The sequence below is a fragment of the Sphaerodactylus townsendi genome, linkage group LG07 (assembly GCF_021028975.2).
Source record: "Sphaerodactylus townsendi isolate TG3544 linkage group LG07, MPM_Stown_v2.3, whole genome shotgun sequence".
Lineage (NCBI taxonomy): Eukaryota > Metazoa > Chordata > Lepidosauria > Squamata > Sphaerodactylidae > Sphaerodactylus > Sphaerodactylus townsendi.
Genome location: NC_059431.1, coordinates 87,393,450 through 87,420,304, shown reverse-complemented (window position 1 = coordinate 87,420,304; position 26,855 = coordinate 87,393,450). Strand labels below are relative to the sequence as shown.

General features: G+C 41.8%; 1 protein-coding gene across 1 annotated transcript in view; it reads right to left on the bottom strand.

Moving 5' to 3' along the window:
• The window catches only part of ADAMTSL1 (ADAMTS like 1), a 569,359-nt gene that overhangs the window by 104,943 nt on the left and 437,561 nt on the right, over nucleotides 1-26,855 (bottom strand). The window contains exons 13-15 of the mRNA XM_048504173.1: nucleotides 25,092-25,296; nucleotides 22,356-22,503; nucleotides 17,796-17,880 (exon numbers count right to left, since the gene is read on the bottom strand). Of these exons, the coding sequence (XP_048360130.1) occupies nucleotides 17,796-17,880; nucleotides 22,356-22,503; nucleotides 25,092-25,296 (438 nt within the window). The remainder of the gene's footprint in view (nucleotides 1-17,795; nucleotides 17,881-22,355; nucleotides 22,504-25,091; nucleotides 25,297-26,855) is intronic.

The window sequence follows — 26,855 nt, the reverse complement described above, 5'->3', positions numbered from 1 at the left end:
CACATTCTTCTGATATGTGTTACTCTCAGAAATGAAGCCATGTGTCAGCGAAGATAAGGTGTGATAGACACAGAAACATATAGAAGTTAATTGTGGGCAAAATTACATTACTGTTAATAAGTAGGAAATGATCATACTCCATACCTTGTTAAACAAAATCATAGAAACATTCAAAACCCGACATGCTTACTGAGAGAGGAAAACAGAGAAATGTATAACTTGTAAGGAAACTCTTCCAGAGCCTGCTTTTTAAACTATACTTTATTCACTACTAATCATTTCACTGTGCAAAGCAATTCATAACCAACTTTCAGGAAATAACATCAGGAAGTTATATTTTTCTGCTTCCTAAACAGATATTTTGCATGTAGAGTTATGAGCCTAGAAGGGTAGGTTTATGCTATGTAATAACATGCTTCAAATGCATAAAGGGAGCTGGTTGGGGCTGAGAGCAATAAAACATACAAGTTTGCCATTAGAAAGTCAACATTTACTAATAGCAACCATATTTTCAAATTTGGCGATAGTGCTGTTCCATACTGTTTTTAAAAGAACAGAAATGTACCATAGTTATTCCATATACAGTTCCAAGTCAGCCAACAAGTTAGAGTTACCCTTCCAAATTACTATACATTACATTTATTCAAAGCATCTAAAGCAAAAGAACAATAAACACAATGCAACCTTATTGATCTAACTAGAGTAAAGTACATTTGGATAGAGAATTGGATAAAAGGGCAATGCGCAAATTACATACATTTAGGTAAAATGAAAGATTTTGAATCACTGAGATTAACATAAATGCGATTCGTTATTTCACACTGAAATAAATTAATGTCAGAATATCGAGCAGATGAAGGCCACAGAGTTGGTGTTTTGTGAGTGGAAGACGCCAGCCTGTTGAGGAAATCTGCAGTGTTGTTGCTCTCTCCAGGGAAATGACTAGATGCTAAGGAAAGGTTGGGTGGTATGGCCCATTGTCATTATTAGGAGGCTTTAGCACAGAGGGACTTGGACCTGTGTCCATTTGCTTGTTGAAACAACACTTGACAGTGTACTGTACATATTGATAAGCAGATGTTTTCCTGAGGCAGTGACTGAAAACGATCTAAGAGCTTTCTACTCTTGGATCTGACTACTTGGATTCCAAAATATTTATATGCATGTTAGACTCACTTTCCAACAAATGACCCCGAGTTTGCAGGGAGTTGCAGGAAGCCCCCAAACCAGTCAGGGAGATATCAGTGTAACCAGTGAGGCCATGAAGAACAATACCCAGAAGAACACCTTTCAACAAGATGTCTTGCAATATCCACAAATGGAACAACCTAAGAACTGCTCTGGGCACTGAGAGCTTATGACATTGAAAATCTATGTTAGGTCTAAATATCTGAAGGAACCAATTTTGTAAACAGCTCATGTTCAGTCTAGCATGTGAAATGACAGACATAGTATGGACCATAAATCCCAGGAGCTTTTCCATGTGGATGGCCTTTTGACTTCTGTTATTAGAAAAAACAGTGACTACAAACTGAATTGTCTATGAACCATGTAAATGGTAAATAGGCGATTTGTGAAACACTGCCCTGATAAAATCTATATCCTGTGTGAATTCTAAAAGAGATTTTTTAGTGTTAATTAGCAAACCCAGGTTAGCTAATAGGCTAATAAAAATGGCTGAATTGCGGCCTAAATGCATTTTGCCTGAATACAAGCCGATCCGAATAGAAAGCATTCAGATTGGCGTGTATGTATTCGGCAGCATTTGGGGATAATTTAAACCAGGGGCGTCCAACACGGGTGCTCTGGATGTTTGTGGACTATGATTCCCATCAGCCCCTGCCAGCATTATTCTGGCAGGGGCTGATGGGAACTGTAGTACAAAACATCTGGAGCACCAGGGTTGGACACCCCTGGTTTAAACGATCCTCAAATGCTGCCACTTTCTCTCTTCCCTGGCAAGTGCCTGCCAGCTGGGGATCTTTAAAGGAACTCCGGCTAACAAGCGTCATAGAAACTGAAGAGAGTTGAATCCTGCTTCCTCCAGCCAGCGCCTGCAAGCTGGGAAACTTTAAAGAGACTCCAGCTAGCAGGCACTTGGTGGGGGAAGTGGGGCTGGACTCGCTTCAGTTTCACAGAGTCGCCCCCCCTTCCTCCACCAAATGTCTGCTAGCCAGAGTCCCTTTAAAGATTCCCCGCTGGCAGGAGCTTGATGCGGGGAGGGGGAGGGGATGGACTAGACTCTCTGTCAAACTGAAGAGTCCAGCTGCTCTTGCCCCTGCTAGTCACTCCCTTTTTTCTCCCAGTGCCCCTATTAGCCACCCCCTCCAACAATCACACATCCTACGCTTCCTGGTGGCACAAAAATGTGGTAAAAAGAACAGATTCACATGGATCCTTTGCTGAAGTTTGTGTGGGAGTGGCAAATGCTGTGGGCATCCATTTGAAGATTAACCTGATGCCCACAGAACTAATGCCCAGCCATGCAAACTTCAGCAAAACTGGCTGGTTCCTTTCAAGAGACTCATCAGCAGCCCTGTGGGAAATTTGATGCCCATACCCAGAACAACCCTCCCCAAATCTCCAGCACAGAGCCAGCTGGGCATAACAGCAAGCCCCACTGAAGTCCACGGCAGGAAAAACCAATTAATTTTTCCTAGCATAGAACTTCCTAGCATAGAGCCTGGCAGATTCTGTTCTCTGAAGTGGCTTCATTGCAGCCCATGGGGAATTTCTGTGGGGTGTCTGTGGGATGCACATTTTTAAAGCTAGCGACACCAAATTTCAGGGTATCTTCAGGATACTCTCTTGATAACACCACCCAAATTTGGTGAACTTTGTTTCAGGGGGTGGTGATGGATGAGCTGTACCCTTTTGGGGCCCCATAAAATCGAACCCCCAGAAGCAAAGGTCACCAAACCTGGGTGGTGTCATCAAGAAAGTCTCCTGAAGATACCCTGAAAGTTTTGTCCCTCTACCTTGAAAAATGTGCAGCCTGCTTACACACCCAGAAATTCCCCATTGACTGAAATGGAGCCAAGGCCCTGCAGAGCAGAGAATCTGGGGAGATTTCTTTGGGTTCCTGTCAGGGGCATATTTTCAAGGCTAGTGACACCAAAATGTCAGGTATCCTCCAGAGACTCTCCAGATGATACCACCCAAATTTGGTAAAGTTTGGTTCAGGGGGTCCAAAGTTATAGAACCTCAAAGAGGTAGCACCCATCTCCTGTTAGATCCCATTGGAAAGAATGGGGGCACCTCCTTTGAGGGTCCATAACTTTGGACCCCCTGAACCAAATGTCACCAAACTTAGGTGGTATCATTAGAAGAGTCTCCAGATAATACCCTGGCATTCTGGTGCCACTAGCTAGCTTTAAAAATGCGCCCCCTGCAGGCCAAGACACCGCACCCCCCCCCCCCAAATACAAAACAATTCAGACAGACCCGAATATATTTAGATATCCGAATATATTCAGGCATACCGAATATGGTATTCGGGCTTATTTGGGCATATAGATAGTTTTATGCCCAAATAAGCCCGAATCCAAATTTTACAGTATATTTAAGGTATTGATCAACCCTATTACCTAAAGTTTGGAAAGTGAAGGCAAAATCACGCTCCAAAGATTTATAGGAATAGGCAACAAATAGCCAGGAATAGATAGCACAACATTTTGATGTTAGAAAAGCCACTAAAGCTTGCAGACACTTCGTAAAGGGATGAAGCCAATCCAAAAAGCAACATATTGTATTGAATGAATAAATACTAATAATAAAATCTTTAAAACTTTCCATAGGCTTCAAGAATGAATATGTGAATTGGATGTTTGGGTGGATGCTGTTAATTTTCTGGACCACCCTAACAGCATCCACCCAAACATCCAATTTACCATGGAAACTGAAAAAGAAGGAAAACTGCCTTGGTCTTTTGCAGACCCAACCACCAATTGGGCCACACAGTATAGAGAAAACCGACACACACAGACCAGCATCTACATAAAAATTCCAACCACCATCCACAACAGAAAAGGGGCAAAATCAAAACTCTGACAGATCGTGCAAAACAAATTTGTGAACCACACCTCCACCCTGATGAAATCAATCATCTAGACTGGGCTCTGCAGGCTAATGGCTACTCCACAACAGAAATCAGAAGAGCTTTAAGACCAAGAGAAACCCAGAGGACTGAGGAGAAACAGCCCACCACAGGAAAAAATTTCTACCATACATCAAGAGAATCACAGATCATATAGGGAAACAATGAAAAAACACAACCTACAAACCATCTTCAAACCTACCAGGAAAATATGCTATGCTCAGCAAAGGACAAGAGAGACCCTGTTACTTCTTCAGGAGTCTATCGCATACCCTGCAGCTGTGGAAAGGTCTACATAGGACCCACAAAACACAGCATTCAGACTCACATTAAGGAGCATGAAAGACACTGTTGGCTTAACCATCTTGAGAAATCTGCAGTTGCAGAACATGTGTTAAACAAAACTGGGCATAACATTTTATTTGAGGACACTGAAATTCTCGACAATTCGGAAGGTTATTATATCAGATTGCACAGGGAGGCCATTGAAATTCACAAACACCAAGACAACTTCAACAAGAAAGAAGAGACTCTGAAAATTAGCAAAGCTTGGCTACCAGTACTTAAAAAATGGACTGATAATCCCACCTGCAATACAATGCACTCAACCACAACTTTGCATAGCAAGTTCCACCCAAACTCTTATTGATTGGTTCCCCACCCTGGGACATGGACAATATACCCCACTAAACTTTCCCTTCTCACTAGACACAGTGTGAAACAGACTTTTCTCCGTGATACACCTCTGAAGATGCCAGCCACAGATGCAGGCAAAATGTTAGGAACAAGATCCACCAGACCACGACCAAACAGCCCGGAAAACCCACCACAACCAGTTGAATCTGGCCGTGAAAGTCCTGGGGAAACCTTCAGCAACTGGAGACAGGGAGAATCCCTTCAGCAGCACACAAATTCCACGGGCAAATGAGGATGAAAATGACCACAGAGCTTACTGGTCAGGAGGGAAAACATATCTTCCTTCCTCTGACACCTATGCTATCTGGAAAACAAATGAGAGATGGATGGTTGTTTGTTTTTTAAAAAAGACATTCCCAGGATGTCTTATTTTGGGTGTGCAGAATGAAATTAAGGAATCACCTCTTTTTAAGATGTCCCTCAGATGTCTTATTTGTGCTGTGTGGAATGTGGAATGGATCATAAATTGAAGCAGGAAGTGAGCAGCTGCTTTATTCTTTCCTTTTCAGCCATTTTCTTCACCCAGAATCTTCCATGGGAAAACGTAAGTTTAGAAATGCTGAGCAAGAACATCATTTCGATAATGTCAACCTGTGCTATCAAAAGCAATTGTATCAATGGCTATTATGAAATGCAAAATAAAATAAAAAACCAAAGCTCTTAAATCATGCTGCTTTTTCTAATTAATTCTTGAATGTATCTAAAATGTATTCAAAAGCTAGTGGACTAAACAAGCCCCTTGCATTCCATAAAGTTTAACAGCACTAACAGGATTGCAAGAAGCATTTGCTAACTGTAAGCTTGTGGATGGCAGAGTCCTTTAGGATGTATTACAGGCAAAAGTAAACAAGGGAAGCAATCAATTAGCCCTGAACAGAAAAGATGAATTACAGTGCCCCCTGGAGCTGGAATGCACTAAACACCCTGTATCAAACTGCTCACAGGCAGACAAGACCTTTGAATGCTGGTGTGAATTGTGCCTATATTTTCCCAAATGCATAATCTTTAAAAGCCCCTCCTAGATTTAAGTTTATGTAACAATTATCAGAAAGGTTGATCACCACATTGTGGAATTCCTTCAACAATAAAACCCCTGTTACTGCAATTTGTGCTAGTGAGGGCTTGTATATAAAGCAAGCATATAGTCATCTTAACGTCCCTGAGCTGAATGAAGTGAAAACTTGACAGAGTTTTGATGAACTGCATAGAATTTAGAAAATGGGAAGGGGTTATCAAATGTCTGGCCTGTTAAAATGTATCACTGGTTGACTAAGCTAGACCTAACACATAAGTCTAAACGATATTCTATTTTGGGCTCCTGCACCTTCTATAGCACCCACCAGTTCAAACAATCAGAAGCAGATGGTACATTCCTCACAGGATTATACCACCCAAGAATGTCTGGATCACATGTTTTGATACTGTCTCATATAAAAACCTTCTTGCAGTTTACAACATAGTTCCTTTGTTGCATAAACTCAAAGTTCATCTAGGCAATCATACTGATTCCAACCGACACAGAAAACTCACATTTTGTTATCTTGGTCAACATATTCTCTATGAATCTGCATCATCTTTTTTAAAACAGCAAACCGCACAAGAGGCTATTGCCATATTTTAATGCAATTAATTCCATTTTGGACCTTGCGAGACTAATGATTTCCTTTCATTTATCCTGACCATCCTGCTGATCAGATTCATTGGATAAATGTACCATTTAACACTGTGTGTATGTGCGCGCGCAAGAGAATAGAGAAAATATTGCCTTCACTCACTTTCGCAACAATGCTCATGGTGTTATAATTCTCTATCCTACCCCTCCATCAGTTGCCCTCTGCCACAATATATTTTGATTCAAATGTCTTTGTAGTAAATATAGCAATCCCAACAATTCTAATCTGGAAAATGACTTCATTTGTACCAAACAATTCAATGAAAACCTCTAACACAATCCAGAATGTTGTTATATGAGAGCACAATCAATAGTATGGCATGCATTATGGATTATGAGGGATCCTTTCCTGTAATGGCACAGCCTCCCAGGAACTGCCAAAGAGCTTGTTATCCTTGGGATGGATCCTAGCGGAATCACTGCCAGATGAACTGAGATATGTCTCTGGATCATGGCCAGTGAAAGGAAAACTACATCTAAAAGTCATTCAAATTATTTGTGGATCGACAAACGTATTAACCTATCTATTCCCAGTGAAAATAACTTTTAAAAAACTTTTTTAAAACCGCATAATCTTTCCTTTCGAAGTGAGGTTTTGCCCAATTGTTTTATAAACCCAGTTTTCTTCAGATAGGAAGGTCTGAGTTCTTTTTAACTTGTAAAGATGAACATGCTTCAGGTTCAACAGGTTTGTTGTTAAAAATATGGTTCCTCAGATAAAGATCACCTCATTTATAAAAGCAACATAATGGACTCTGTTTTAAACAGATACTAGTGGTGAGAATGTCCACATTTTGTTTTGGCACGGAACAATTAAATTCACTTATCTTTAAAATCCTCTACAGAAAGGAACAACAGTAAAAACTCAAAGTTTTGGGGAAATGCAGGTAAGAGAAATCGACAAGCCAAAAACAAAGAAGCTCAAGTGCTGATCCAATGCCCAATCCGTTAAGAATTTTCCAAATTGTTTCACTGGGCAATAGATCACAAGTAGAAATTATACGTATAAAACTGGTTGACGGAATGCAGAATGAAAATGAGAGGCAGCTAAGAACTTTTAAACAACTTGCAAAGAATAACCATCTTGCATCAGATCCCCAGAGAGCTCCTGTATCCTTCCCTCAAGATGCTTTCGCTAACTGCAAGCAGGTGCTCTGTTTTCCCTTCTCTGTCTCTTCCAACAACTCACATTGCACTTTCTTTTCATACACTTACACACAGAAATTGCGCACTCGTCTTCAGAGGTGGAGCTACCAGGGGATAGGGGTGGATGCGCATTGCAACAGGTGCGTGCCTGGGGGTGCGGAAAATCGCCCCCTTCCCCTCCCGTGGCACCCCCCCCCCACGGCACATCCTCCCACACACTTACCTTAGTTCAGTCTGAAAGTGGAGGCTGGAAAAGCAGTCTGTTCACTTGAGGCTGAAAATGGCCTGGTGGGAACTATACTTCCCAAGAGACCTTGCAATCCCCAAGGTTTCCTGGGAAGTGTAGTTCCACCAGGCTGTTTTTCAGCCTCAAGTGAATAGGCCACTTTTTCCAGCCTGCACTTTCAGGCTGAACGAAAGTAAGTGTGTTTGTGTGGGGGCGGGGCGCAGGGGGTGGAAAACTCAGAGTCTGCACCGGGCGCAGTATGACCCAGCTTCACCTCTGCTCATCTTAGAAGGCTATGTCACCAGCTCTAATTCTTGGTGCCAGCATGGTGTAGTGGTTAAGAGTAGGTGCACTTTAATGTGGAAAACCGGGTTTGATTCCCCGGTCTGCTCCCTAAGCTGTGGAGGCTTATCTGGTGAACAAGATTAGCTTGTGCACTCCAACACATGTCAGCTGGGTGACCTTGGGCTAGTCACAGTTCTTCAGAACTCTCTCTGCCTCGCCCATCTCACAGGCTATAAGTTGAGAGTGGGGAGGGAAAGAGATTATAAGCCCCTTAGAGTTTCTGTACAGGAGAGAAAAGGGGAATATAAATCCAAACTCTTCTTCGTTTTCTTGGTGGCTGTTTGACCAGATTCATTAAGATTCCCTGAAGGGATGTTTACATTTGCTAAGAAACATAACCATTCCTTTGTCATGTGCAAAAGTGATGAGATAGACTTCAGTGATCAGATCCCTAGTTTGCACAATGCTACATGGTTATCATGTAAATTATTGCAAAAAAAAAAGCCTAGGTTTTAGCAACTTGCAATGATGATGATGATGGAGAAGAGGTGGAGTTTGGATTTATACCCCACCCTTCTGTCCTTTAAGGAGACTCAAGGCAGGTTACAAACTTCTTCCCTTCTCCCCACAACAGACACCTTGTGAGGTAGGTGAGGTTGAGAGAGTTCTGAATGAACTGTGACTAGCCCAAGGTCACCCAGCAGGCATCGTGTGTAGGAGCGGGGAAACAAATCCAGTTTGCCAGATGAGAGTCTTCCACTCATGTGGAGGACTGGGGAATCAAACCCAGTTCTACAGATTAGAGCCCACTGTTCTTAACCACTACACCACGCTGGCTCTTCATGATGACCCTATGGCCCAATTTACAGGGGGAAGAGTATGATGAGCTAAATGCACAGTGTATTTTCATGTAATCTTCTAAAACTGTGACTTCAAAATACAGAATTCTTCTTAGAAACCTACCAGTGATTAGGAGTGGTGCCAACAGGAGAAAGACCTCTGTGCAAAAATGGTGAAAGTAGGAGGATCTTTTGCTCTAGTAGCAGTAGCCAAGAAAGAGCTTCTTTCTGAGAGCTTTGTGTGTCAATGCATGGTAGAATGGGGCAGGAGCTCATGGCCTGCAGGAACAAAAAGGTGGCAGGGAAGGGCTGCTGCAGATAGCGGAACCTTGCACTATTTTTATCTTTCTGGAAAAATACATAAACACTCCAGGACGTCAAAAAAAAACACAATATTTTTTCAAATGTTTGAAAACCACACAGGCACAGTAGATAGAAGGCAGACATTTATCACCTTACACTGGGGCAAGGGGAAGTTTAGAATATTATTACTAGGTACACCCCAAGAACCAAACTAGACTTGATGGTAAACATGCAGGTGCCACCAAAAATAAAAACTGTCTATCTTGCTCCTTTGTTCATTTCTTTTCATTTCTAGAAGAACTCAGTTGTGTCCTGATAACATGGTGTTTTGTTTTTCTCCCCTCTGCCAACCAATGAGGAGGGGAAGAGTGAGGAAAGAGGAAAAATAGCGCTTCACCAAGCAATGTGTCAGCAAACCAAAAAGAAAAAAAAAGATGCAAGGTGACAGCTTTATTGTAATGTACAGCCCCTACATATTTCTCTATTAAAGCTTCTTCACATTTCACAATTGCTGAAAGCCATTCGTTTGCCATCATATGAAGTTTAGCTCCAGGATACTAAGAAAAACCATGAAACTGTAAGCTGCCACTAGCAACAATGACCCAGGCCAGGAACAAACAAAAGTATATTGAGAAGAGCAAGAGCATTTCCTATAATGTGGTGTGGAATGCCATGACAGGAAATGTCCGATGGGATTAGGTCTTATAAATATTTTAATATTTTGTGATAATCATGAAACACATACTTTTGTAAAAATGTTATAAATGATATGATGGAGTGTTTCTTTATATCGGAGAATGTATCCCCTTCGAAACTTCCAGCAGAAAATATGAAGAAAGTACTTCTAAAAGTCTGGCTTAACATTTAGCAGTGTTTTCTGGGTGATGCTAGTCTAGTGGCCTTTCTACAGATAAGTCATTCTCTGTGGGTTCTGCTCAAATAGATGCATGCCAGGAATTTCCGTAATTGAATCAGCCCCATCACTTACTCGATGCCATCTGGTATCCAGATATCACATTTGCCCTCTCTTGTTTTTCTGTTTTTTACTGCTCACACCAGGTTATTTATTGCAAAATGTTAAAAGCTGGCTATCATGTTAACATGCAAAAGTATTTTTCAAGAGGTACACAGTGAAATCTTTTAAACACCTTCCCTCCTACCCCACCTCACCAACCTTCCAACAAAACAAATTATATGAAAACTAATACAGCCCGTGCTTTCCTCCATTTTGATGACTGGTGCCTCTGATTCCAACTTATATAAGGGGTCTGCAATCAGGCACAATGAAAAAGTGATGCATAAAAATATGAAAAACAGAGCAGACATTCATTATTCTCCTTTTCATACTGTTTTTTTTTTTTTAAAAAACATTGGTGTGATCAAATGGCAAGAAAATCCACCAGGAAGAAGGAACTCAGTGTGTTTTACACAGAGGTGAATTAATGCTTCTTTCTTTAAAACACACTTTGAACTGGGGGAGGGGGAATAGAATCTCAGGGAGAATTATTTCTAATCAAATCCCCCCATGTATATTTCCTCAATTAGTTATATTTTCCATCTTTTATATTCACTAGAATATCACCCCCCACACACATATCTAATCAGGAGCAGATGTACTTCTGGGCTCAATCTTTCAAGTCCCTTGGCTATGACAGGATGCCGATTGCCTTGGTATGCACTCCACACTTGATATCATATTAGTGAATCAAGTAGCACATAGTTCTCATTGAAACCTCAACTTGTATGCAAGTGTTTGTCTTTACTGCCCCATTAACATTTGATCAAAAAGTCTATTGACTGATTAATATATGAGAAGAATTAAGAGATGGGATTTTTTCCCCTCAGACATGCTTTAATTGTCACTAAAAATAGTCCCAAAGTAGACTATTAAAAGTTCAGAGCTCAAGAGGTTTTAATATGAATCCTGAACATGAAGCTCTTTCTCATTTCTAATCGTGAGTGGCAATAAAAGCTGACCCTTAATTCAGCTGTTCTACCAAAATATCATATTCCTGATAATTCACGTATGGCTCTGTTGCCCTTGGAATCCTAGAATGGAGTTAAAGGTGATAACAATTCATCTTCTCCTAGCAAAGTACCTTTAATCTGTAATACTCCAAAATATTAGGTCAAGGTAATCCCCTGTGCAAGCATTGGGTCATTACTGATCCATGGGGTGACATCACATTACATTTAATAGGCAGACTAACATTTACAAGGTGGATTGTCATTCCTTCCCAAGTCATCTACACTTTATCCCCAGCAAGCTGGGTACTCATTTTTCTGACCTTGTAAGGTTGGAAGGCTGAGTCAACCTTGAGCTGGCTGCCTGAAATTTGCTTCTGTTGGGATTAAACTCAGGTTGTGAGCAGAACTTTGACTGTAGTACTACAGCTTACCACTCTGTGCCATAGGGCTCATTTCCAAAATATTACTATTCCCATTTTACAGAAGGGAAAATGTCTTTGCAAAGGAACAATTACACTTAGGCCCCTTCCGCACACGCAAAATAATGCGTTTTCAAACCACTTTCACAACTGTTTGCATGTGGATTTTGCCACTCTGCACAGCTTCAAAGAGCACTGAAAGCAGTTTGAAAGTGAATTATTCTGCATGTGCGGAATGAGCCTGAGTAACTATGTTTTTTCTTTCATCTTTTTTCTCTTTCCTGTCTGAAGTCTCCTATTTTTAATCCATGGAGTTTAGAATTTTGGCATTTTATCAAAATATTTTACAATTATATTCCATATTTTCTATATTATCCCAGAGCCCTTGTAAAACTCCAGCCGTATTTCTATTTATAAATCTTTTCCACTAACATTTGAAAGCGAACACAATAACTCCACAAAGCAAATTAGGAGTTTTCTAGTACAATGTCAAAATGTCAAAATTAATTATCAACATTTAGATCTAGTCTTCTGCCAATAAGGTTATTGTCTCTTTCTGGAGCTGTGACTCCTTCTGGCTTAGTTTTTAAGTACTTTCCAGCAGAAATGCGGGCTGTGATTCAAATCATCCCATTCCAATGTAAGCAATGTGATCCCCATTTGATACACATGCTGACAATACTTATAAGTTGAAGGGTAATTATAATTTGTTAAATACATATTTAGAAAAGAGGTTTAATGGTGAAGAGAAAGCTGCAAGAATCCACAAACTGAGAATCCAAATGTGAAATAAATAAAAACAGATTCACTTGTGTTTCTGGCACTTGCCTATAACAAACTAAATATGCTAAATATGAAGTGTATTACAACATTGGAGCCATATATTCAACAGCCAACCATATCTATCCATCTATCCATCTATCCATCCATATCCATCCATCCATCCATCCTCACACTTGAATTTACCCACTATACATATTAATATATGCACATACATTATCTAGAGTGTAATATTCTATATTCCTTTCTGAACTCCACTGCTGAAATTATTATAATCGGACACAGGTCATCTTCACAAGAGTGTGTTTCTATTGTATCAAAAACAAGCTTTATGAGACAAAAAAACTTGGGAGGGGCCATGGAAGAGCTTTTGCTTTCATTTAATCTGTGGCATCTCCAGCCAAAAGGACCAGGCAGTAGATAATGTCTAAGTAGACAGTACTGACTGTTATGTACCAATGGTCTAATTTAGCTCCATATGTTCCATTTATGCTCATGTATGTTCAGTTAAAAGCCACACATTAAATCTCCTTGGGAATGTAATTACAATTAAAGCATCACAAGTTTTTATATCTAATGGACCCATTTCTTCACACTTTACCTTGTACAATAATTACAGAATAATTTTTGATATGGCACCAACACTGGATTTACATGTAATACAGAAGTGGTACACACAGGACCTATGAATGACATACGTATCTTCTAGGGCAGGGGTCGGGAACCTTTGCTACCCAAAGAGCCATTTGGACCCGGTGGCAGCAGCTGGGGAGCCTTACCCCCGCCTCGCGGCGCTTACCCCCACCCTGCCCCACACCCAGCCAGCCCTAGCTCTGCAGCTCCAGCTGCCGCCGACAGCAGAGCACCTCCTCCCCCCTTCCAGAACAGGGGGAAAGTGCCTCCTCCCCAGCAGGCTCCTGCCCCCCACCCTTACCCCCCACTCCCGCCAGCTGGCATGCCAGCCGTCATTCCCCTCCTCCCCTCACCCTCCCAGGGCAGGCTCTGAGGCTCGGCTTCTGGCAGCCAGCCTCTATGTGACTTTCTTAAGAAGGGCAATTCTCCAAAGATTGATTAAAAGATTGCTTTCCCCTTTAAAAGCAATCTTTTGGGAGAACTTTCTCTTTAAAGAAAGTCATAGAAACTAATGGCTGCCTAGGCTGGAACGGCAGCTTGGAACTAGCCTGGGTAAGTCGGGGTGGCTGCTGAGGAGGCCAGGCTGCGCAAGTAAGCGCTGCAGTGCTTACTCGCGAGTAAGGCGCCACGCTTACTTGTGAGTAAGCGGGGCTCCGCGGGGGGGGTGCCCGGAGGGTTTTTTGGTCTCCGGGCACCATTTGGCCCTGGTACGCCTCTGGAAGGGGCAGCCATGCCAGGAGCCACAGTACAAGCGGGAAGGAGCCGCATGCGGCTCGTGAGCCGCGGGTTCCCGACCCCTGTTCTAGGGGATGGTGAAGGAGGTCCCCAAGCATCTCCTCCATTGTGAGATGCACATGCTCCAGGAGCAGATACAAAAGGAAAGAATGATAGAAGTTTCTGATAAAAGTTCCTGATTTACATTGTGATTCTAAACAGAATTATATCTCCTCTAAATCCATTGATGTAAATGGGCATAAAACGATGTAACTCGACTTAGGATTGTACTGTCAATCAGACTTCTCTCCCTACCTCCATCATTTGTGCAACACTTGAAGCTTCTTAAAGTCTTCACTTTAAGAAGTAAAGTTGCCAACTCTATCTTGGGAAACTTCTAGAGATTTGGGGGTGGTGTCTGGGGATGATGGAGTTTGGGGGGAGGGAGAGAGCTTGGGGGGGGGGATAATACCATAGAGTTCACTTTCCAAAACTGCCATTCCCTACAAGGAAATTAACTGATTTCTGTAGCCTGGAGACATGTGGTAATGCCTGGAGGATTTCAAACTCCAACAGGTGAATGGCAGGCTGACCTTCATACTTTCACTTAATTTACACAGCAACTTCCTTTTTATGTGTATTTCACGATGCAGAAGATTGTACATATTCAATACATTGTAAAATATAACTCAGTTTCATCTAAATTACTGTTTTTTAAAAGTCCCCCATTCTCTCAGATTTACTGATGCTTTCATACTGCCAGAGCACATACATACTTCCTTCCAGCTCTAACTGACTTTCCTGACCAACTTACAACTGTTGCAACAGATTGAATTTCCTTTTGCCATTCTTGGAATGAAATATCGGACCCCCATGAGAAAATCTTAAGGCACGCATTTGTTTTATTTTGTTTTGTAACTTTCTTTTTCTCACTTGTAATACTTCAGTCTGATGAATACTAGATGAATACTAGATGAATAGTGACAAACAATACTTGGAGATGCATGAAAATCATAAATTTATTCTTTGGACTGACACCTATTCCTATTCAAGCCTTCCCTTCATACAATCCATTCCTTACTATGCCAAGATGTAGTTTTTATGTGGGTTTGTACTGCTTTACAGGGAGCTCAGAAATCAAATAAAGATAATGCTATTCAAGCTCTTCAACTTGCTAAATAAAATGATTCCTCATGTACAAAGAGAGGCATAATTCTTCCTGTTGGAGTAAGCCACTAATATATTTCAACAGTTGATCAGAAAAAAAAAGATTTCTAATCATCAGTAGAGTAAAAACTTGAAATAGTTTCCTGGAATGGTCATGGAAGCTAAGGACCTCATTGGTTTTAAAACTCAGATGGACAAATTTATGGGGTGTACTATATGATGCATTTAACTCTGATGGCTCAGTTGTGACCTGTTACAGTAAGGAAAGACTTTTTCCTTCCAGAATGTTTTAAGTTTTTATTTTTCTGCTTTTGGAGGAATCTTAGGCCCACTCCACACAGGCCAGTGAAGCAGCTCTACACCAGGATAAATGATGCCAGTGTAGACCTGGGGTCACTCACATGGTTCCACGTGGGCGACCCCGGAGCTGTTGTGGCCCGTGAAAGCACCTCCGAATGGAGATGTGTCCTTTTTTTTAAAAAAAAGCACCTTCTCTCTCCTGCACAGCTCTGCAATGACAAGGAGACATGCCCCCACGGCCCGGCCACACCTCAGGGGTCGGAGTGCCGCTGGGGCATATCTCCTTGTCCCTGCGGAACTGCCCAGGGAAAGAAGGTAAATTTTTTTTTAAAAAAAGGATGTGCCTAAAAGTGGCACCTCCCACCCAGTGCTGTTCACTCTGCACCAGATGCAAATCTGTGTTGATTTTTTAAACTTGCTCATTTAGTGAGTTTCAAAAATACTGGTTGGGGAGAAAAAGCATGGTGCTGCCTCATTTCAGGGGCAGCAGCCGTGTGAAGTTCTCCCCACAACTGGTGTTTTTACTGGCTCTGCAGCGGTGTTGTTGGCCCGTGCAGAGTTTTTGATTGTGACTTGTTTCTTATACACTAACAAAAATTTATCTGGGAGATTTTAAAATAATAGACTCCCCACCACTATGATGAAATCCTCATTTTTACATACCACCTTCTGGAGACCATTATTCAGTAACACATAATGTAGATTAACTTTCTTATAACTATCTAGTTCATGTACAGTGAGGCTCTCAGGAAAGCCAACTCAATGATATGCCTAAAAGTTGGATTATTCTCCCTCTATCAATAAATGCTTTCATTCTGAGTGATGATTTTAATTCATCCTAAGGACTGCAGGTACAGAACTAGAATGGTAGACATTCCAAGTTAATATGCATGGAAGAAAAGCTTGTGTGGTTTTTCAAATGAGTCACTGGAGCAAAAGTGCATCAGGTTGGGTGGGTACTCAGGAGTGAAAGAAGGGGTTGCCTTCCTATTATGGTGCATTTGCTTGAAGCATTTCAATTGGTTTTAATTTATCTGCTTGTTTGAAAGCAGTTATTCCTCATCCTTCAGATATTTCCAATATGAGCCAGTCTGTTTGACCTATTATATTTCCACATACTATCAGGAAAGATGTTATAATTCAGCAGCGTTGGACTTTCAGATACCTTCCAGATAAAAAGTCCATAATTTCATAAATGTAATATTAACTGAATTTTAATCCCTCTAACTATGCCACTTTTTAATCCCTCTGGCTATGCCACTCTTACTGTTCTTCAGATTTTTCCTACAGAAAAAACTCAAGTGAATCAAATGCCTTTGTATTCTTTAGACAACACCCCCCCCCCCCAAATATAAATTACATAGACATTCGAATCTCATTGTGGCCTGGTTTACATGAGCAGCAGAATTAGGAGGGAGAAGCCAAAGATGGTGTAGTGATGGTTACATCATATTGCAAGTGGGGGAATAACTTTTTTAATGCTCCCAATGTCAAAACTCCCTACAAGCAGATGACTAGTGGTGAGAAAGCCTAGCCTACTCACTGTTGCAGCATTAAAAAATGTGCTTCCCTATCTGGAATCAAAAGTGGCATCGTTCATTTTTTTTCACCTCAGCTCACTATCTTATTCTGCTGTGTATATGGGCCAGTCTTGGGTTTCTTGGGCCTGCTTTCTTGTTATCCTAGGAACTGGACCACATTTTTTTCAATTTGGTCATTCAACACAACACTGTGCAATGACCGAGGCTTGATTTTTAAAACTTTTACACCCTCTATTTCCACATTTTAAGGCAGGAAAAAAAGAAGGAAAAATAAAAACTCTACAAATGGTTGCTTGTCAGGCATTTCTGAAGTCAACAATTATTCTGATATAGGCATCTTGCAGGAAACTCATAATGAAATATCCTTTGTTCAGATGGTGTTGTTCTAAACAACGTGGCTGAGGGATAAGAAACTCACCATAATGATTGGCATTCCAGTAGCCCTTGCAACAACTGTATTGGCTCTTTGCTAGCCTAGGACAGAAGCCTTCTCTCTGAAGTGGCCACATTTGGTATTCAGCTACCTTCAAACAAATGAGCATTCCGAAGTACAATTATGTGACAGTATACATACAGTTATATAACAGATGGAACCTCAGCAAGTGAACTTTTGAACCACCTCTGATTCACTAATTTACATTAACCAAAATAAACAAATACCACCAGCAGACGCAAAAACACTTTACCTACAGGAGGAAAGGCAGAATGAGTTGATTAGAAACCACAGCTGTTGCAAACTGAGAGGATCATAAAAACAAGCCCCAGTGAATCACCATGTACACTCACAGCTACACCACAGGGCCAGCTCTTCATAGAAGACACAAATCAGTCAGTAACAATTCTAGGTTAAGTAGGGCTATGGGATGTATAAAAATACCCAAATTCAATGGAATGTAAGACTGCTCAAGAATTATAAGAGTAGATCCCATGGGCAAAATATTATTTTAAAGAATTGCTCAAATACCAACCCTGACTATTACAGGTTCAGGAAATGACATTTTAAAACTTACGTTGGCTCTTCTGTTACCATTGATCCTTCTTCCAGTTCCTGGGCTTGCTTGTACCATGGTAATTTAGCTTCAACAGGAAGCTTCTCTGGGGAACAAGAAGAAAAGAGGACAGCTGTAATATCTTGAATGATTTTTGTAAAATAAGCTTATTTTGTGAATTATTTTATACCAGAAAAATGCCATTCATTAAGATGATGGCAGTGCATGCAGAGACAGCTAGTGTATAAAATGAAGGGGAGGGGCTTGTATACTGGAAGGAATGTTGTAGAGAAGTATCTCTATGTGCTGTGCTCAGATAGCCATGGTGGTACATGTGCTCCATGATGTGGAACTGATGCATTGCCTCATGAAAGAGATACCCTTTTACCCCCACCCCATTTTGTGTATGTGTATGTGTGTGTGGTGAGGTGAGGTGGAAAGAACAGCTATGTCTATCTCATGATGAATAAGATAGTCCAAATCCAGGTTTGTGGACTTTGATACCCCTCCCCTCACAGGTTGGTCAAAGGTAAAATGATAAAAGGAGGGTCTAATATAAAACCTTAACTCTTACTGTCTGAAAATGCTATATCAAACTCCACTTTGATGGCTTATTACGTCATAGAAGGAAACCCAGATATAATCAGTGATACAAAAGAAACAAAAGAATGCTAAAATAGTTCAGCAGTGCCCTTCCACTGAGAACTTATCTGTTCATCAACTATGTGGATTCAGAGAATGAGCTGAATACTTTTCCTGTCACTTTTGAAATAGAACAGTACAATTCTGCATTCCCCCTCTCTGAAATTGGTCCCAAATATATACATTCAAAGTGTCTTACATAAAAAAATACAGTTTTAACAGTCAAACAATGCTCTCATGGGAACATAAATCTGGATTAGCCTGGAGGACACAAGAACAACCTAGATCTGTACTAGTCCTTTAAGGATAAGAAGAAAAAGACTAGAACATCCAATGACAATCTATAACAATTTCACAAATACAGATTAAAGGAACATAAAACCAGACTGGGAGGGCCCTAGATTACTTTCAGCACAAGATGTTAAAGTGTTCCTTGGATTTTTTTGACTAGCTTTTTGCTGGAAAAAAATGCCACTAGTTATAATCAAGTTTTTGTCCCCTTAACTTCATGAACCAGCATGAGTTGATTCAACAAACTCAAAACAGATTGAGTCCAAGAATGGTCAATTCCCCACGGTCAATTTATCGAGTGATACTCATGTGAAAAAACATGGTTTAAACAAGAACTCCCCACCACTTAAGTGCTGAACATGGATTCATCCCGGTTCTGGCACACGCTCCCCCCCTTATCCTGTGTTTTTTCAGAACCTGCATTGAAGTGCACCTTTTTTCCCAATCACGCTCCGAAGCCGGATCGGTGGGGAGAAACGGGAACAGACACAGCTTATTCTTCATGCCCTTCAAACCTTCCAGCCAATCAGAGCGCAGTGGGCTTTGCGCAGAGCGCGCACAGCCTTTTTTTGGTGCCGCTCTGGGTGTGGCTATGAAGGAATGTAAATATGTAGCTACAGTACAATGATTTTGATAAATTGTTTATGCATAGCTACGTTTGAACATAAAAACGGGAAGAATAACATGAATTTTCAATCAGGGGCGTAGCGATGTAGCTGCGTGAAAAAAAGTTTTTTTTAAAAAAAATCCCACCCTAACACAATACAACAGCCAATCAGGATGAGGAAGAACAGACCCCCTGAGCAGATCGCATGTTCATGGGGAGTGTTATGTTGCTTGAATCCATGATAGACATCAAAGTCTTCACTAGACACATGCTGCAGTGGGGAGGGAGAAACCACAATGAAAAGGTGTGGTTTCTTTTGAAACCTGGTTGTATCTGGCTTTAATTTCTGAGTGGGAAAATGGCCAATATGTCTTCAAGGCTGGAATCCAAAGGAGTGCATATGGAATACTCTACCATGCAGCAGAGCTTTTCTGAAGCTTTCCCAGAAGGTCTCCATCCAGCTGGAGACCTTCAAGATGCCTTCCAAATCACAAAATCCTGAAAGCAAGATTCAGTGCAGCACAAGGGAATGAAACAGTAAGTGAACACTAGTGTCTGGGGTCAGGTAGGAGGCCCCTCCCTGGACTCCCCCTCAGCCCTGAGCTGGCACCCCGTGCCCTGCCAGACTCACCTCATGCAGGGGCACACACAGGCTGTGGCTGGATCTGGAGAGGCCCAGCCGGCTCCCAGGTCCCCAGGAGCCCCGCAAGAGCGCACAGCATCCATGGGGTGCAGGAAAAGGACAACATAGCAGTCGGGAGGGCACGGACAGAGAATCTGAAAATCTGGCTGTAGGAGCCATGGCCGCCTCACCAGAGTGCTGGAAGAAGACCCTGGAGAGACTCAGCCACTCAGGGGAACCCCGAGAGGCCATGCAAGTGCCAACGGTGGATGGGAAGGGATGGGCGAGCCAGGCACGGAGCCCACACCCAGGAGGTGGGCACAGGGGATGAATGGCCAATGGGAGGTTCGGCAGGGTCTAACCAGGAAGGAGAGCTCTACATTCGAACTGGTGGCAGGGGGTGAGATTGGTGGAAGGAGGGAGGGGAAGAGATAAAAAGGGGCTGAAAGCAAAGGATGGAGAGGTGGAAGAAGAGGAGAAGGAGGAAGGATGGTGGTGGAGGGTGGATGATAGAGCACAAGCAGAGAGAGAGTGACGCAGAGGGAGAAGGAGTTTGGAGAGAAGAAGTAGGAGAGAGCAAGGTAGACATAGAACCAGGAGGAAGAAAGGTGCAAATGGAGCAAGGGTCAGAGGGAGGAGTACTTGGTGTGGAAGAGTGGGCAGAGGGGCCATAAGGCAGCAGCCAGCTATCTCACTCAGACACCCTGTGGGTCCAGTGGCTGTACAAAACACCGCACCTCCCAAAACCTGGGGCAGAGCCCAGGTCATGCACCACCTGGGAAGGGTTAGGAGGGATGGCACAGGCTCCAGTGGGTGGGGCCAGGAAGGAGGATCACCATAACTAGCAACCATCTTAAGTATGCATGAAATACCTTCCACAAACACACAGATTGGGTTACAGAAGCTAATGCAAGCAGCCAGTGTTTATATTGTGCAAGTCTCAATGTGCTACTTTATGAAAGCATACTCTATGGATTTTTTGCCAGCGAATGCAAACAATTAAAGCTATAATTGTTTTTCCTCATTTGTGATACACAAGTGGAGAACAAGTTTAGGACTTCTACTAGGTAAAGAAGTTGTACCACCCCTTAGAAAAGAATGATGTTTATGCAAAGTAATCAAGTTTTAATTGTATGTATGATACAAGTCACTTTTTCATACTTTTTTTTGGTTAATCCTTGATATGGTTGCAGTTCTGGCACATTATAGCAAGTGTAGCTGGTGATCTTATTTCACATGTCCTATGATGGAGTAAACTTATGGGCAGGAGGAATGAAGGAGAAGGAACAGAGATATTACCACCACATCTCCCCAAATTACTTGGAAGATTTGTACTCAAATAGTGGTCCCAAATGATGACACAAATCTGGCAACATAACTTTTACTTTAAATTATATTTTACCACTTTCATTAACCAAAGTACGTAAAGAGATATTTCTGTTTATAAACCATATTCTTATTTTTATGGGTATGGAAAGTCAGGCTTTACAGTTTTCCTTTTGCCCTTTTAAAGAAATTGCACAGCCTTGTAAAAAAAAAACAGATGGTGTTCTCCTGCACAGATGTACTAAAGAGGAAGGTACTAGTACAGGAAAAGATTGCAGGACCAGGTAGAGTAAAACCTGTACCCAAGGCACATGGAAGTGTTCAGCCTAGTTTCTATGTCTCCAACATGGACAGCCGGTGTGGTGTAGTGTTTAGGAGTGTTGGACTATAATCTGGGAGACCCGGGTTCGAATCCCAACTCATGCCACAGAAGCTCACTGGGTGGCCTTGGCCAGTCACACCTGCTCAGCCTAGCCTCTCACAGGATTGTTGCAAGGATAAAACGGAGGAGAGGGGAACAATGCAAGCTGCTTTGAGTCCCCATTGGGAGAAAAGTGGGGTACAAATGAATTAAATAAATAAAGTCAATTATGCTGCAATCTTAAGAACTCTTTCCTGGGAGGAAGCACCAGTGATTATAATGGGCCTTACGCCTCAGTAGATCTGCTTACCATTGTACACTTGATCAGTTACATTGATCATTTCAAAGTGCTAAAAATGATCTAGTTCACCAGATTTTTAAAAAAATATCAGTTAATACTTATACCTAAAAAACTGACAGAAAGTGACATCGTAAATGAGGCATTCCCCCATATGCAAGAAAAAATAAGGAATGTCCGTTTCCTGCTGCAACACTATCTAAGCATGCTTTTAAAGTTTTTTTCCTCAGATGCAAATTCATACATATTTAATCAATGAATTAACTAACAAAAAATTCTTCATTTGAATAAAACCCTAGCTTCAAAAATTCTCAGCATAGTCCTGTTTCAGATCAGGTTCAAGACACCAGCTCTTCATCACACAGCTCAATAGTGGGACCATCCAGCCAGATCCCTTGATGGGGAGAGGGAACTTGTAAGGAATCTGCAGTTACCTTTGGGCTTGTAGCAAGGTGTAGGAACTATACATTCTTCTTTGATATGAGGCTTTGTTTTAGGTGTGCAGCCACCAGTATGCATCCCTCTGTGATCAATGCACAGAACTACTCGGTACCTGAGGCCTTGGCCACATGTCACCGTGCACTGGAAGAGAAAATAATCATACATTACAATCATAAATGGCAATAGAGATGGTCCAGTTAATGTTCCAGTTCAGCATGTATAGGGAGTTCTGTGCATGGAAGCTCTGTACTTCCCATATGCATCATCTGGATGAATCTTTTCATGTGAACAGGCATATTATATCCTTATTAGGGACAACAGCTGTTGTCTACAACTGACTTCCCATGTTCTGACTTGGATGGGGATTCACAAGAGTAAGAGAAAAACATTGCAAGAATTAACTCAGGAACATCGACTTTCACCAACCACTGAATCAAATATCACCCTGAAATTCCTCCCCCAGTCTCCCAAAGTTCTCTTCATCAGAGTGCACAATCAATGCTTGCATGAACTCCTCTTCTTCATCCCATCCTTGAGGAGAACTCCTGTCAATTATTGTCTCACATTCACCCCGGGCCAACTTCGTCCACAGATTTTCAGACTTACTGGCTGAAAAAGTGTTTGTAGAAACAGTGCCTAGACTCAATGGACGCAGGAGAATAAATTTACTTAAATAATTTGTTTGATGATTTAGACATCCAGGTTTTTTCTTCTGCTGCTGAGCTTCTGAGATACAGCATTATCAAAACCAAAATAGTCCATAATGATTTGTTTTTTGCTGTCAAGTTACAGCTGAGTTACGGTAATACAGTAGGGTTTTCAAGGCAAGGAGACATTCGGAGGTGATCTGTTTCATGACATTGGTATTCCTCCACAGTCTCCCAAATATTAGACAGAGTCTCATGCAGTCTCATACAAAGTCTCATGCAGTCTCATGCAGGCTGAGACTGCATGACCAGCTCAAGGTCCCCCACCAAGTTTCCATGTCATAAGTGGGGATTAGAACCTGGGTTATTTAGATTTGAACCACTATATCATGCTGGCTCCCTAAAATGACTATACATGCCACTTAAGAATACTTTATGAATCTTGTTCAGGGCCTTCCATTTAGTGTCTCTGAACAGAGTGAGAGTGCTTCTACACAACAGCTTCATAATAGTGGGAAAAAGGAGTCAGGAAGGGGAAAAGGAGGTGCTTCATCATAAACCTATTTTGGCTGGGGTCTTAAATGACTGAAGCGGTTTTTGTGTGACAGAAGGCCTTTTGCCTTTTCTGATCCAGATAATCCGGATTTACCAACAACAATTGGAAACAGATTCTCTCACTTGCCTACCCAACAGAGCATGTGATTTATAGATGACTGGCATACCGATTTAGGATTGCATATGAAGTTTGTGTGGAGTTTCCCTTTCCTTCCCTCTCTTTTCTAAGTTTCACTCACTCACTGAGTCTAGTTCTTGGTATTTGGCCAGCAGCCACCTGTGACTTTTTCAGTCTCATCTGTAATCACTTCTGTGGCACAGAAGCAAAGCACTAGAGGTTATTGGTTAAGGGTGAAACTGACCAGAGAGCAAAATGGTTGGGCAGGAAAAAATAAGATGCCTCCTGAGTTCAGCATTCTGCACAGCTATGGAGGAGATGTCTAGCAGGCAACTTAGGGGGGGAAAGATGCACTTTGAAGCGTTCTCCAAAAAAGACGCCTTGAGGATGTCTTGGGAAGAAAGCTGTGTGGAGTGTCTTCTCAGAACACCTTTTTTAGGCTGATTCCGCATGGGCCAAAAACAACGGTGTGAAAATGGTGTAAATCCTTTAACACCGTTTTAAACCCCTTTATACCGTTTTCACACCGTTTTCACACCACTGTTTTTGGCCCATGAGGAATCTGCCTTGGTGTCCCCAGAACATCTTATTTAGGCTATGTGGAACAGACCATTGACAACTCAGCAGTCAGGCACAGGAGAAACACAACGTATCTGCTTATGTCATCCACAAACTGGGCACACATTGGGGTGACCACAGAGACAGTAAAAGCAACAGTATTGCCTTGTACCTATGAACTTTCTGTGTGGTAGGCACACATGATCACTCTGGTGTGCTATTTGTCACTAGTTTAAAATTGCTTGCAGCTAGAAAATGGCTTCTTCTATGTCATAAGCAGCATTGTAAGCTGCCCTGTTGTAAGCCGCCCTGAGCCCTTTGGGAGGAGGGTGACCAATAAATTGAAAGTATAAATCAATCAATCAATCAAATTTCAAGTTGTGCAGAATTGTAAAGGAGTTCAGCATATTAATAGGCTAGAACTTTCTAGATAGAGGTGATCTTAATTAATTATATTGCAGAAAGGGTGCCAGAACAGCTATTTTTTGTGCTGTTTTGCATAATGATTAAAATAGCCTCAACCATTCTTCCTCAAGAATATTTACTAAAAGGATCACAAGCTTTATTAGAACTTCAGTGATTCAGTTGCAGTATGTTAAAATGAGGGAGGAACGGCAGCATGTCACAACCCAATCTCATAGATCTCAAAAGATAAACAGGGTCCATACTGGGAAGGGAGACAACCAGGGAAAACCCTGCAGAGGAAGGCAATGGAAAACCACCTCTGCTTAATCACTTGCCTTGAAAACTGCACCGAGGTCAGTAAAGGGTGGCCATCACACACACACACACACACGCACACGCACACGCACACACGCAGACACACAATATAACTTAAGGGATATGGTTACCGGAGACCACTCCTGTGCCAGCCACTTGGGACAATCAAAAATGTTACAGGGCTGGACTATAGGCATCTTTGGAGTGTACATGCACTTCCACTCCTCCACAGAGCTGACAAGGCCCTGGATGTCCTCTTCTACACAAGAGACTGTGCGGCTCTGAATGCCTCCTCCACAAGAGGAGGAGCAGGCAGTCCATGGAGTGCTTTCCCACCTGCAAAACAAGATGACTGTCAGGGAAAAGGCACCATATTTGAGCCAACTTACAGCATGCATCTTCTTCCTGACTGGTATTTCCCAAAGAATTTCCCAAATAACACCAGAAAGGCACATCTATGCCATTTGCTGGAACACTTTTGTGACCCTTCTACATGCAAGCCCTCCTGTATGCAGCTAAATGATTTCCTTGGTCACTTTTCAAGTAGAAAAGAAATTTCAAAAGTGATAGCTTCTATATGATATTAAAATTCTATTTCACAGTACTATAAGAAGTTAAAAACTCTATAAATACTGAGTTTGAAATGCAATTACAGGTTTCACTGTATAAATGGAAGAATAAATAATGCCAGTACTTTGTTATCACTACCTCCACTAGGTCATGTATATATAGGAAACATATCTCATAAATATCAGATGCTAAAAACAGGACATTTTCGTAACATTTCCATTCTCTGATTCCTGAAATCCAGTAGCATTTATCCTTAAAGGAATTTGAGAAGGTCTTTACAGTAGATATAAATTACTAACGTAAAGTACCTTTTACATGTATAATGACTGAAAATGCATCTTGTATGCAAGGCAGCAAAATCTGCATTTTTATACAACGTTCGCTCATTTAAATAATTTGGTCTCAGTTTAAGACTTTTTGACATTGGCCATTATAGTATTTTCTGCTTCTACAGGTTTCTTTAAATTAATGTCCCAGAATATATTCTCTCCAGCTCTCTCTTTTTCTATCTCACACACAATCTCTACCTATACATGTGCCTTTCCAGAAGATCAGTTCAATTTTGCTACTTGCATACAAGAATTGGCTGTGCATTCCTGAGGAAAGTACACTTAGTAGGAAGTCTGGGCTTGCTGCCACTGAATGTGTGAAAGAGCTCTCGCTCTTTTGAAGCAAGTAGCTTGTGGCCTGCTCCAACATCATGCATCAGATCTACATGTCTGCTAGAATACAGTCTATTATTAGAGATAGGTCATTAACCAAACAAGCTTAGAAAAATGAGTTGAAAAATCCAGAGACACCTACAGCCTTTACCAATTATATTAATTAAACTAACTGAAAATTTATTTCATTTGTACTCAATGGAGACCCAATGAGGCAGAAAATCTCCTCTCCTCCATTGTACTCACACAACATCACCCAGTAAGCTTCCAAGTGGAGTGGTGATTTGACCTGGGTCTCCCAGATCCTAGTCCAATATTCTAACCACTACATCATGCTACAGCACTACAAATTGCAGTTGGTTATTCCAAGACCAAAGGAGAAGGGAGAGTAGATCAGAGGGAACACTGGTACCTAGGGGCGGAGCGAGGGGAAACTGCACCAGGGGTGCGCATGTGCCCCTGCCGCAGTGCTGCCCACCTCGGGATGCTCCAGAACACCCCCACCATACCCCCTCTGTGGCTCGGCCACATCTCTGCCACTGCTCCACCCAGGGTGTCACTGCCCCCTCCACCCCTTTGGCGCTACAGCACTGCTGCTGCCAGCTGCATCATCTAAACTGTGCTTTTGCTTACTCTTGCTGCTTTCTGTCTGAATGTATAAAG